The sequence below is a fragment of the Panthera uncia genome, chromosome A2, assembly GCF_023721935.1.
Source record: "Panthera uncia isolate 11264 chromosome A2, Puncia_PCG_1.0, whole genome shotgun sequence".
Taxonomy (NCBI): Eukaryota; Metazoa; Chordata; class Mammalia; order Carnivora; family Felidae; genus Panthera; species Panthera uncia.
In genome coordinates, this window is record NC_064816.1 from 134,221,999 (window position 1) to 134,235,998 (window position 14,000).

Sequence of the window (14,000 nt, forward strand, 5' to 3'; positions counted from 1 at the left end):
ATCATGACAGCCAATAAGATGATGTGAGTTTGTTACGATGTCTATTTTGCTGTGGCTCTTGCGTTTAATTTTCTTGGGAACGGAAGTGCTCAGCCATATGTAGACTTGGCTATGATTTCCTAAACTTAAGTTAAAAATGCTAGCTACTGCATGCAGTATCTTGTGAATAAGGAGGAGCTTTTATTGTAAAATCCAAAATAAGAAACTTGAAACTCAAAGTTTTTCTTTACCCCATCTTCAAAACATATCTATATATTTGTCTCTAATCCATTTGCCTGTAAAGTCAGGGATATTCCTTTAGAAATACACGTTCACTTTAACATTTTAAAATATTTAGCTAATACAAACCGCTAAAATACACAGAAAGCATTAGAACATATTTTAAAAAGGTAAAAAAAATCACTCCCAATGGCACCACACGTAGAGATTTGCATTTCTGGATATGTAATATATTTAAAATTGTATCATAACTGTTGATAATGCTTTATATCACGTGGATTTCTCCACATATGTATTTTTGAGACACAATTTTAATGAATCCACATTATTTTATATTATGAATAGAACATTATTTAAACTTCCCCCACTTTTTGCACATTAACATATTTTACAATTGTTCCTGGTGACTTAAATGATTGTAAGTATCTTGCTTTATGAAACTTAGTTTTCATCTCTGATAATATGAAATATTTCCTTGACAAGGAATATATTGTCCCAAAAGCTATGAAGCATTTTATGACTCTTGTTAACTCTTACTAGCTTACTTCTCAGAGAGTTCATACTAGTTCGTACTTCTACCTGTAGGTTAAGCAACATTTCAAGATCTTTGGGGCATTATTCAATATTTTAAAAGTAATAATAATAATAGTAATAGCAATATTTGGTAACTGGAAAAAAATACTATCTCAGCGTCATTTTAATTTGTTTGATACCCACTAAAATCTAACAGTTTATAGGTTTATTAATTAATTATGTCTGCATTTTTAAATTTTGTCTGCTCATATATTTGCCTTTATTGATTTGGAAGAATTCTCTGTGTTTGGAATATATCATTATATTTGTTTGATGCATTTTAGCAGCTCCCAATAGCTTAACATTTGTAATTTTCAATTCACTAAACATTTTTCTGTACAAGTTTTGAATGTTAGGTGATCAAAGCTATAAGTATTTCCTTATGATTTCTTTTGTTTGTGTATAGAAAGGTCCCTCCCATCTGGCAATAAATTAAACATTCATTTATATTTTTTCCTATAGTTTTTGTACATCTTTTTTTATCAGTCATTTTAATCCACTTGGACTTTATTTTGATGTATGTATGAAGTGTGATTTAACTTTTTTTCCCCAAATAACCAGTGTTCCCAATATTGGTTGAACTTTATACTTTCCTTATGTGACTGTGATGTTTTCCCTTGTCATGGATTAAACTGGTATCTATACTCAGTCCAGTTTTAGTGCTATATGCTTTGTTCCATTGATCTGCCTGTCAGTTTACCTTTTAGTAACTGGTTAACCAAGCCCCCATTATTTCACTCTTTTTCCAAACTTTCTTATCTAGTACTATTCTACATTAAGATTTCTACATGAACTTTAGGATAATTTTGCCAGTTGAAAACATCCCATTGAAATCTGACCTATTCATTGATATGGAAAGAACTGATATCTTCCCCATATTGTAGTGTTCCCATTCAAGGATAGGGGTGGGTCTTTTTATTTATTTACATTTTCTTGTATATTAATAATAGTTTGTATTTTGTTTATTTGTGCACTTATTGATGTTTTATGATTTTCACAGTAAATGTTAATGGAATCCCTTTATATCCTCTAACTGGTTGTTTTAGTGCACCAGTTGCCCGAACTTCCCAAGTGATCCTAATCATAGAGCTACACAACAGACATCTTTTCTGCACTCCTGATTTCAGGGAAAGTGCATAGATATAATGCTTCCCAACAGAAACGTTAGTTAGGTTGGTAAATAATGGCACACTATTATAATATGGATACTATAACGGTATAATAACATAATAATACGTAATGTATATCATATAATAATATATAACGTAATGAATGGAACATTATTTTTGTAATTTGATGAATTCCATGTTTTCTACCCATTTTCATCGGCTTCACAGATTTTGCTCTCTCTCCACTCTTAATATTATTTTTTGCTCTTCTTCTAATAGTTATTTTACACGTTGCTATTTCTATTTCTGCTGCCATTATCATGATTTTACCAACAATTAGGCTTTCTCTTGCAGTAGAATAAATTCACTCTTACATTATAGCAATGAATTTGTGCCATTTTAGTGTTATCTGGTGTTGAAGAAGGTTGATGGGGGGAAATGTGGTAGTCTCCTACAGACTTGATGTTATATGTGAAGCTCACACTAGCTTAATGGGAACTTTTCATTCCTCATATCATTTAAGCCTAGGGAATAAATTTTCTGAAGTTAAATCAGCTTTTAATTTTAATATCCAATAGCAGCGAATTCTTCAAGTAAACTGTTACAATGCTATGAAATCATATTTGCTAACTTGAGAGGGTACCAGCGATTTGTCATTATGTGGAAAAAGTGGGGCACCCAATAATGAAATAGTGTAATTCAATTTGTGTAAAGTGTAAATTTTCTATATTTGCATAATGGTAAAGAATGGTTATGTTTAGGAGACAAGATTATAGATTATTTTTACAATTATTTATGCTTATCTTTATTTTTTCTAACTTACCTGAAACAGGAATGTATTATTGCCCGTGTGATAAAGGTCAAAATTATTAAAATGTTTTTAACAGAAAATACCTCAACTTTAGGAATATAGACAAATCACATTAGGTTAAACTCATCTAAGTATAAGAAGAAACACTGGCTACTTTTCCACGACAAGCCTGCGAATATTTTCTTTCACTGAAAAGTTTTGAGTAGGTTTGGTGGACATATTCTCAATATACAAATCCTCTCTGTGAAAGCATACACCATCCTCAGTGTTAAGAGACAACAAAAATCTAACTTCTCACCTCCAGACTCTTACTCCTGTGAGAACTATGTATTTAATTGGATGTCTAGTAAAACAAGCATATGGAAGAAATAGCTCCCTTTCTTCTTTTACATTATCAATATGTTTAGTATTTCCACCTCCTTTGAGAATTTACCATTTGATTTTTTTTGTTCATAAAGTGCCTCAGGTATCTACATTTTTCATCTTTTTAACTTTATCCTTAAATAAAGAGGTCACCTGGACTCTAGAAACATCTCTTTCCATCTCTTTAGCAATCTGATTTCGTGTGCCATCCTATTTGGCAATAAATTGCAATTTAACTTTTGAGACTGTAAAAAGTACTTTTATTTTTAAGCCTTTGCAGAGGAGAGAAACCAATGAAACTCTTCTTCTAACACTAGAAAGCAGCTGAAATAGAAAAACAAGTAACTTAGGGGGGAAATAATATGCATGTGTTTTTAAAAGCAGTATGTTTTTAGGGAGTCTGGTTACATCTGAAGTGATTAACAGTAAATATAATGTTTGCATTGTAACTATCTTAAGCCTATTTTCTGAATTATCATAATTAACTAAATTATGTTACACAAATGTGTCTGCATATACACCAAGTAAAAATTTATATTCCAGAGAGGTAACTACAGGCTATGTTATGACACAGTTTGACAGCAAACTAATTCTTCACATACAATGATGGGAATTTCCATAGAAAAAAGTCTGCATGTGTGGTCTTATAGACTCTATATTATACTCGTGGGCAGATTGAATTCTACCTGGAAACTTTGCCTTAGCTAGCTAAACAAGGTTTTGGGTGAGATCACTTGGGTCGTAAACTCAGCTTTCTTATCAACCCGAAGAAGCCATTTGCAATAGAGCATCGGCACAAATAAAGGACTTTCCATAGCCAGGTGATGTGCTCACAGGTGTTCTTCAGTCAAAAGCTGATTCTCTGCTTACAAGAACTCATATTTCTGATTTAATTTGTTTGTTCTCTGAGAGATGTCTTTTATTACTTTATTTTCAATAAGAAATGGTTATGACTGCTATAACTATCAACTTGTTTTCCCCCTGCCACTTCAGTCTTCTGCATGTCTGACAGCCAAAGGGTGTAGTGGATGATTACTGCTCTGACGACACTAGGTTGTCCCTAGGGGTTTCCAAGTCCTTCTGCAAGTGGCCACCAGCTACTTACCTTTCTTCACCTGCCTACCCCCAACCTCTTTCACTTCAATTCAATTTATTTATCTACTTATTTAATATTCTTCTTTAACATTTAAAAAAATATACTAAATATATGCAATACTTTTTGATCAATTCAACAGACCATCTCCTTTCATTTTGCAAAAGAAATTGAGGTAAGAGGAGACAGTGGGATGAGAACAAAAAGTGTGAAAATGGATGTGAGCTTTGTATCATGGTGAGCTGTCACCAAGAATAAGTCCCCAGTGTCCTATAGTGGCATTTCAAACCTTTGGTACCACAATTTGCCACTTCTTGGTGCACATGTTTTTCCTCCACTTGGAACATTTCTGATCTTTCTCCCCAAGTCTTTCATTGCCAAGGTGATACTCAAGGGCTTTAAAAATTCATCTCTAATTCTGTTCCTCCTTCTCTGCCTTTCCAGATTTCTGTCATCAGCTAACTCCCTTTTCTCCTCTGCTGAAGTTCTTTGGTGAAATATGCAAGTATCATTTACCCTGGGAAAGTCTGCTTTGAGAAACCTGGTTTTAGAATCCTAGTCTTCAAACATTATCTGTGATTATTTTCTACCTGAAGCTTCTTTTCCAGAGAAACAGTCTATTTCTTCTCCCTGTCATATGTTTGGCCACTTTATAGCATTAAAGTGTGTGTGTGTGTGTGTGTGTGTGTGTGTGTGTGTGTGTGGTCAGAGTGCTGCTGCTAGATTATATAGTAGGATGCAGGTGAAATTATTAATCAACATGAAGCAGAGACTTTCTTTAGGGTAAGGGCAAACTCAGAGGCATTTTTATAACTCAAAATATTTATAATATTTTTAGTAGGAAATGAACACCCAGATTTTTTGTTCTCGTTTAAAAAAAAATAAACTTGAACAACAACAACAAAATGCTAAGTTAATCTATATCTTCCATCTAGTAGACTTTGATTTTCATCATCCGAATGTAAGGAAAAATAAAGGGCACACACACACACACACACGTTTACATATTTACATATCTTTAGGTGCTCAACATAGGTAAAGGTGGAATATGTTGAAACAAACATTTCAGGTTGCCTGAAATTTCTCCTAATTTTGGTATCAGGGTAAAAGTCCACTTTATGAACAATATTTTTTAAGAACAGATAGAGTAGCCTTAAAAATTTAGTAATATATATTTTCTTCTATATTGCACGTACAATTCATTCCTGAAATTTCTTTCTTAGTTTTTTCACTACAAAACACTCAAGCCAATACAGACCTGGCAAATACTTTTAAATTGAAAGAAACAAAATGTAAAAATGAAAGAAACTGAAATTCACATAAATATAAAAAAACATTCTATATTTCATGATTTTAATTTATTTAAAAATGTGTAAGCATTTTGATAGATTCATTTCATATAGGATTTACTGGTCTTCAAAGTATATAATACAACAACAAAAAAGTGAACCTAGCTTCTTTTTTCTTGTTCATTGAAGCTATCACATCTCATCTATCAGACCTCTAAGCAGAATTTTAAAAGTGGGGTACTCTCTCACGCCCAAGGACTATGTAATTAGCATATGAATGTGTAACGGATTGTTTGAAGTAACAATTAGGGGAACAATACATAAAGGAACTGAAGAGAGCTACCAACACCTGGGAATCCTGTATTGAATAAAGCTTTCTTAATGTAAGTAATTAAAAACGAAGGACAAATGCTCATTGTGTAGTGATAAAGCCCTACAAGGAAAGCTAAAATCTGCTGATATTTTGCTGTCATCTTTTAGACTGAATCATTAAAACACTTACTGTTTTATTTATTTCAATGGATTACTTGTTAAATGTAGGTTTTGATTTTTTGAAATCTTAAAAATGCATTTATATGTCAAAAATGTCTTATTTTTAAAATATTTATATTTGAAACATGTAATAAATGACAATACATCTTTCCCTTATGGCCAGTGTAAAATTTCAGAGGAAAAAATTTAACTGACTGCCAGGTCAAATCTGGTATAATCAATTCTCTATAATTTATTTGTCCAAATAATTTCTTCAGGTTAATTTCTAGACTACTGTTTTATTCTGTTCCTCTTGAAAGCATACATTCTATTGGGGTCTTTCTCGGGCAAAACACCTTAAGAGAGTAACCAATAACTCAAGATTGTTTGGGACCCTTGATATTGGGGAAGTTTCTGGAGTAGGAGACAGGAGCCATGCATTATTGTTTCCATTTTTGCCACTTACTCCCTGTGCAAATCATTTACATTTTTTTGTGAATAAAGTACCTTATCTCCAGGAATTATTATTTCTTTTGTAAACTGTTAAAGTCTCAGTCAAATGGCCTCTGAGGCCCATTCTAACATCTAACTGTATATATTCCTTGATCATGAAGAAACACTTGTTCTCAGAACTTAACCTTAAATGACTACAATTTTATTGGACACTGTATTTGAAAAATAAATTATGAACCTAATATTTACTTTTTAAGTGGTAAAACAAACATATGCATGAATATTAATACTTCTATTTATAATGGCCCAAAAGAATAAACAACCCAAGTATCCTTCAGTTGATGAATGGATAAATAAAATGGGGTATATCCATTGTCAAAACAAAAATTTTACTGGACAAAGTTAAACAAGCAAGGGAGACTTTAGTCAAGGCTCTTGCAGTGGAGAGAGAGGCCAGAACCAAGTCAGAATCCAACTTGATGAAATCGAAGGGAAAAGGTTTTTTAATGGCTGATGTTGAGCCCCCAGTGGAACAGCAGAGCAGGATATTAGCAGGAAGCCATAAGCCATTTTGCTTGCCAGCTGGCTTTATCCAAAGGAAAAATAAACTCATATCTTCATGACAGGAGGTAGTTTTTGCACCTTGGAGCAAGGCACCTCACCAAAGTTAAGCTCCTACCCTTTCATAGAAACTGGGTGATAAGGCCCTATTTCCTTTCAGAGAGATGGTTCCCAGGGCGCCTTTGTGGCTCAGTTAGTTAGCATCTTGATTTTGGCTCAGGTCATGATCTCACGGTTCATGAGATGGATCTCTGCCCTGACAGTGCAGAGCCAGTTTGGGATCCTCTCTCACCTCTCTCTCTCTCTCTCTCTCTCTCTCTCTCTGCCCCTCCTTCACTCTTTTCTTTCAAAACTAAATTAAAAAAAAAAAACAACCCAAAAAACAAAAGAGATGGTTCCATGTCCTTGAGTAGTACATTCTTGGTTGTAAAATTGGCATGTGGCTATTAAAAAAAGATTTACATCTCAAAGGGGCAGAGAAGGAATTTACAGTTACAAAGTTTTCTAAACTAAATGCTCTAAGAAAAATAGGATCGGGGCCTAGAGTCAGGAAGAAGCCTGTCCAAAGTTTAATCAAGCTGAAGGGAACTTTAAGGCCATCTGGGTCACCACACAATGGAGTACTATTAGGCAATAAGAAAGAATGAAGTACTGATAAGTGCTACAACACGGATGAACCTTGAAAACATTAATTATGCTAAATTTAAGAAGCTAGTCACAGGGTGCCTGGGTGATTCTGTCTGTTGAGCCACCGACTCTTGATTGCGGCTCAGGTCATGCGTGATCCCAGGTTCCTGGAATGAGCCCTGCATTGGGCTCTCTCTGCGCTGAGTGTGGAGCCTGATTGACATTCCATGGCCACCCCCCCTGCCCCCGCCCTGCCACCTCTCTCTCTCCGCCCCCTGCCCCTCCTCCGTCTCAAATAAATAAACAAACAAACACACAAAAAGAAGCCAGTCACAAAAGGCTGTATTGTGTGGTTTTGTTTATATGAAATGTCTAGAATATGCAAATCCATAGAAACAAATTAGATAGTGGTTGCCTAGACCTGTGGGATACGAGGGTGGAATTGGGGGTGTCAGCCGAAGGTTATAGAGGTTCTAATGGGGATGATGAAGATGTTCTAAAATCGTGGTGATGGTTGCACAACTCTGAATACACTGAAAACCACAAAATTGTATACAATGGGTGCATTGTGTGATGTATAAGTTATACTTCAATATAGCTGCTATAAAAATAAATATGTGCTGAAATGTGCTATGTGGCCAATAGAATATTTACCTATGTTTATGAACAATAAAAGTTTTAAAACAAATACAAAACCCTTATTTCTTAAAGTAAGTTTCGGTTTTGAATAATCTATAGATTCAGAATATGTATTTCTGATAGCAAACCTGATTTTTACCTTTTATGAACTAGTCTAAGTAGTTATTAATTACCATGGTGTATTAATCAGAGAGTATATAACATGGACAAGAGGAAAATAATTTCTTCAGTGCCCTTAGATATTTGCATTCCTGAAATTGAAATTGTCAATAAAGAGAAAACAACTGTGTAGCAAGAAAAAGAAGAAATAGGGTTCTTTTCTCAAATGATGAGAAAGATTATAGCATACCTATATGTATGGTATGTGTGCATATATATATAGCGTATATTTTTTTTTTTTGAGTGCAAGCATGGCTCCTGGCAAAATTATGAATTATGCAGAGTGACACCTTGGCTTCCACCCATTTTCTTTTCTATACCTCTTGCCACATGTTCTTGATCTATAATTACTCTCTCTGAGTCATGAGGCATCCACTTTTATGATGCCTAAACTTCCTACTGTATTACCTCACTCGGGCATCTAGGTTTTTCCAAGAGACAAAGTCATGGACAGGGTCAAACACAGCCTTTTTTCCAGCCAACATACATACATTTAAATTCTCATTTACTCAAGGCAGCTAATTTCATTTTTCGGCAGAAAGGAAGCAAATTTTGAAAACATGATAACCTCTGGGTCTCCCAGATGCATTGATGGACCAGACTTGGTTTGTAAACCTGAAAGTATCTCTAATCAACAGGATCTTAGATATTAGACTAAGGGAATAGTAAGAAAAATTTGGAGATAGGACAAACTATTCTCTCTGATCCATCTTTCTTTGGGATGAACACCTCTAGGTTGCTCCTGCTTTACCCAGAATGTTTGCTTTGTTGCTGCCTGAACTTCGGCATTTTTTAAATGTGCCCCCTAAAATTTATACTAACTACTAGAACAGGAACAACAGAGACTATAATTATGGAGGTCAGAATTGAGAGGAATCATTGGGAAGTTGCCATGGGAAGGATTAATTGAGGACCATCTATGGGATAAAAGATTTGGGCATCTGATATATTTTCATTTGGACCACATATTTTTCTACACATTGATCAACTGATTTTTCTTGGTTGTAGATTGGGCTTATGGATACTACAGACAACAAAGGAAACTTGTTGAAGAGATTGGCTGGTCCTATACAGGTAAACATTTCATTATGTAATGAGATTCAACAGAAAATTCTGTTGTTTTTGTATCTGTTTTCATATGTAAAAGAAAACTTTGTAATTCAACACGTCATTTTTACTTAGCTTCATGGATTAATTAATAAAAATGTATCATAGGCAAAATGATTTCTGGTAGACCTTCCGGTAGAAAATTTGGTAGCGTAGAGCATATTGGTATCAGACACAGCTGGATTTGAATCCCAAGTCAACACCAGTTATATACTTCCTTGGGAAACATACATAACCTACCTGAGGCTCAGTTTTTTTCACCTGTGAAATGGAGGATTGTTCAGAGCATTAAATAAAATCAATGAAGTTGACACAGTGCCTCTTTATAAATACAAAGCTCTCAATAAATGTTAGTTGCCATTGCTATTATGATTACAGTAGTGATTGTTTTCATTCATTTAATAAATATTGATGGGATTCTTGCTCTCAGAAGGGGCTTCCTTCTAAATTATTGTGCTGAATGAATTGGAATCAGGGTCTAAAATCAATTTTGTATGATTGCCAGGCTTGGTTTAGAGCATCATGAATATCTAAAGTTGGCTTAAAATGGTTACAATCATGAGTTATGACCAGAAACTCTAGAGGAGAGAAGTTCTAGGCCTGATGACAAGAGCCTGAGTAGAATCTAGATGGCCCACGACAAGTCTGGTGACCATCTGAGACAGAACTGGGTGTTCGAATTGCACAATCTTTAGAAATACGATTGGGTGATAAGATGTGAAAGCATTACAAGGACTTTAATGTGAGCCTAGCCAACTTGGACATTATTTTATAGATGAAGGGCAGCAGCACAATGGATTTACTAGACAGGCATGCATTTCTTTTCTTTTTTTATTCCTGCTTTCACTGTGGAAAATTTAGCAAATACGTTAAAGCACCAAAAAAAGAATATAAAAATCAGTCTTTATTCACTCCAGGGATATTCACTTAAAAAAAAAAAGTACATTCCTTTCAGACCGGTTTTTATTATATTATTTTTGTGTATTTTATACCTAGAATTATACATCCAATGTACTCTAGAAATTATTTTTGAACATTTCTTCATTTCAGTGATGATTCCTAATGATCATGGTACTTAATGTATACCTAACATTCTGTTATATATAAATGTTATTATATTTTTGACGATCTATTATTTTTGGATATTTAAGCTACTATAAACAATGACAAATGGATGAATAGACGGATAGTTTGTATCATTTGTACTTTTCATACATTTTCTTTTTATCATTTCTTTATTAGAGAATTCTTGATAGGCAGTTACTAAGCAGAAAAAAATAAATGCCGTCAACACTCTTGATACTATGGTTTAATTGCATTCCAGAAAGATTACCCTATTTGTAGTGTAAGTAAGTGACAACCCTACTAATACTACCCAGGATTTAATGATTGTCATTTTGAAAATCTTCACTATTTGATAGGTTAAAAATGACACTTTGTTTTAATTTGTTCTGTTTGATTACCCTGAAGTGGTAAATTTCATATATTTTTATATATAATATAAATAACAGTTATGTAAATATAATATATATTCACATTATATACACTTTGTAACCTTGTATCTGACACCTGTAACCCATTTTGTATTTCTTTTACTACAAAATCAAAATCCTAGTACTTTATAAAAGTTACAACTGATTTTTGGCCCCCTTCTATTATACAAAACATGTTAATTAAGATTATAAATGCTTGGGGTACTTCCATAGCCATGGGAGAGGGCATCACAATGGGTAGCTCTCTGGTTCTCTTGGAAATTATTTGCTGGGGTCACTATCTGGGCATCCTCCTTTCTCCCCAAACCTGGAATTAGAAAATGGAGGACCGACAGCCTGGAAAGCAAGGGGGTTACAGTTCTCACCCAGGCAAGGGCCTCTGTATAGAGTGGTAATGGCGGGCATTTTTCAGCAGCCCAGGGTCTTTGAGCAGCTGGATGTGCCTCACCAGGTCAAAAGAAGACAGCAGTTTTACCAGTGGGTTTAGGCAGATGTTACTGGGCATGTCCTATTACCTCAGGAGGAAGCTCTTCATTTTAACAGGCTAATTGTGTATAGACATGGTGCTTATAGAGCAGCCAGGATTTCATTGATGGGTCTATGCATAAACAATACACAATTTTTTTTATTTATAATCAAGGTCATTATCCTACCTATAACTTAAGTCCTGTTGGCTTTAGCTTCTAAAGGATCGAACAGGAAGACTCCTTAAGTAGTGTTATTTGCTGGGGGGGGGGGGGGGGGGGGGGTGGGGAATGGAGGAGGATGATAGGTCTCAAGAGGGGATATTCCAGAGTTGAGGTGAGGGTATAAGCTTTAATTAGAGTTTTAAAGAATGGATTGCTGTACTTGCAATGGTGCTTCTCATTGGTTTGAAAAATTATCTGTTCCTAGAATATTTGAAGATCCTAGAAAGAGACTAGAAAGAGCTGTAGATGAGGACATTTTACAACTGCTTAGCTCAAACTGAGTGTGGATTAATTATGCTGTATGAATTCTTGGGGTGTCACAACGAAAACAAAAACAAATGAAAGCCATTATCCAAAAGAACATGTCTCTCCCAAGTAGAGCACACTGAAGCCAAGCATTTAAAATGTAGATTTTTCACTGTAAAGTTTATTATGTCTTTTTATTTTAAATACAAGTAGTTAAAACTTGGTAGTGTTTTCCCTTTCTATCCTTATTATTCTACCTGGAATCTGAAAAACCATACTGTGTAAAATTTCAGTATAAGTTAGTTTTAAGATTCTTAAATTTAACTAATCTTATGAATGGCCTGGGTAAATTGGTTCTGACTACATTTTGGTCCTAGTTTTGTTCATAACAGCTTATATGTTTCTGTTCCATCTGTTTTGTCACTTAAATTTGTCAGATTAGGTGCGATCTCAGAAGGAAGGACTTGCCCTTGAACATTTGTACATATAGAATTCTATTAGTAAAAATTACTAAGAAAATTGTAACATGTCAATAAGAGAGTGCCTAGCTTTACTGTAAGCCATTTAAAAATTGCCATACGGCAAGTATCAAACATTATCAAAATGGAATCTTTACAGCTAAGGTTGTTTATGAAGGATTACACAATTATGTGAAGACACAGTACAAATCCCTGTTGGCTATCAGATGGGTAGAGAAATAGAGGGTGGGAGGGGAGGAGAAGGTAGTCCATTTGCAGTTGTGTTTTTTTTTACATAGATTAAAAACAACTTTTCCATTCAGGATGTATGCTATAATTATGCTGGGAAATGACAGGGTTGGTAAATACAGCCGACAATCCCATTTTTAAAGTTATTATAAGAAGGTGAGCAAGGTTTGTTTGCCACTGTGCTATAAAAGAGTGAATGGTAAATCTGGGAATGTCAGCACTAAAATCTTCTTCTTTCCATAGTGGCTGTATTTAAGGATTTCAGAAAATGAATTTCCTTTTTTCTATTAACCTCAAGTTTTCTATGACAATGCCTAAAAAAAAGAGAGTTCAGTGAAAATAAATGAGTCATTTGGTTTTCTTTTTTCTTTTGATATCATGAACACACAGCCCTCAATTACATGAGATGTTAAGATTTTGCTCCTGTTTGTGAACAAACTAATGGTTGCCAGAGAGGAGAGGGGTAGGAGGATGGGCAAAATGGGGAAGGGGAGTGGGAGAAACAGGCTTCCAGTTATGGATGAATAAGTCACAGGGCTGAAAGATGCAGCATGGGGAATACAATCAATGATTTGTAATAGCGTTACATGGTGACAGACGGTAGCTACACACTTGTGGTGAGCATAGCGTAATGTATATAGTTGTGGCATCACTATGTTATACACCTGACTAAGGAAATATTGTGTGTCAGCTATTCTCAAAGAAAACACATTTTCCTTCTGTTTGTGTTCTTAGACCTTAGCAACTTGAAGCAGTAAGATCACCAGAAATGGATGGATTTCATTCTTAGAAGTAGTCACAATTGAAATATAATCTTTATTTCCTGGACTTTAAAGAATATTCTGTTGTTTCCTTTTATCATACTTTAAAGGAACTTGAAATTGAAAATTTTATATTGATAGATCTCAAGTGTTCTTAAACCTAGACACCTTTAAAGCTTTAGCTGAAGAGTTGCATTGGATAAAAGCAAGAAAGGCCACACAAGAGTCACTATTAGACACTTGGCTGAATACACCACAGTGAAAGAGGCTTTAAACACTGAATTTGTTGTTTCCTTAAATATAATATTCTGTCTAAATAGCATTTCCATTCCAAGAAATATGTAGACTAGAAGATACTACTTATAGAAAACAAAAGAGCCATAATATAAGGTGGTGTATAATGTGGTTAGATGTTTGGCATTTATTTTTAGACATAGTAGGGTTTTAGCATTTTCTTCTCTTAACCTAGACGAAAGTAGGCCAAATGTAACCTGAAGGGAAATTTGAATCCGTGTAGAGTAACGGCTGATTTCTGGCTCGTCCAGGCCGTTCTTTACTTCTAGAATCTGAAATATCTTCTTAACATACTATATTTTCTTTTTTGTTTCATCACTTCTTATATTAAACAGA

The 14,000-nt window shown here is 34.5% G+C and overlaps 1 protein-coding gene across 1 annotated transcript in view; it reads left to right on the top strand.

The window, feature by feature from the left end:
- PTPRZ1 (protein tyrosine phosphatase receptor type Z1) overlaps positions 1 to 14,000 on the top strand; it is a 183,983-nt gene that overhangs the window by 45,321 nt on the left and 124,662 nt on the right. The window contains exon 2 of the mRNA XM_049641742.1: positions 9,376 to 9,441. Within this exon, the coding sequence (XP_049497699.1) occupies positions 9,376 to 9,441 (66 nt within the window). The remainder of the gene's footprint in view (positions 1 to 9,375; positions 9,442 to 14,000) is intronic.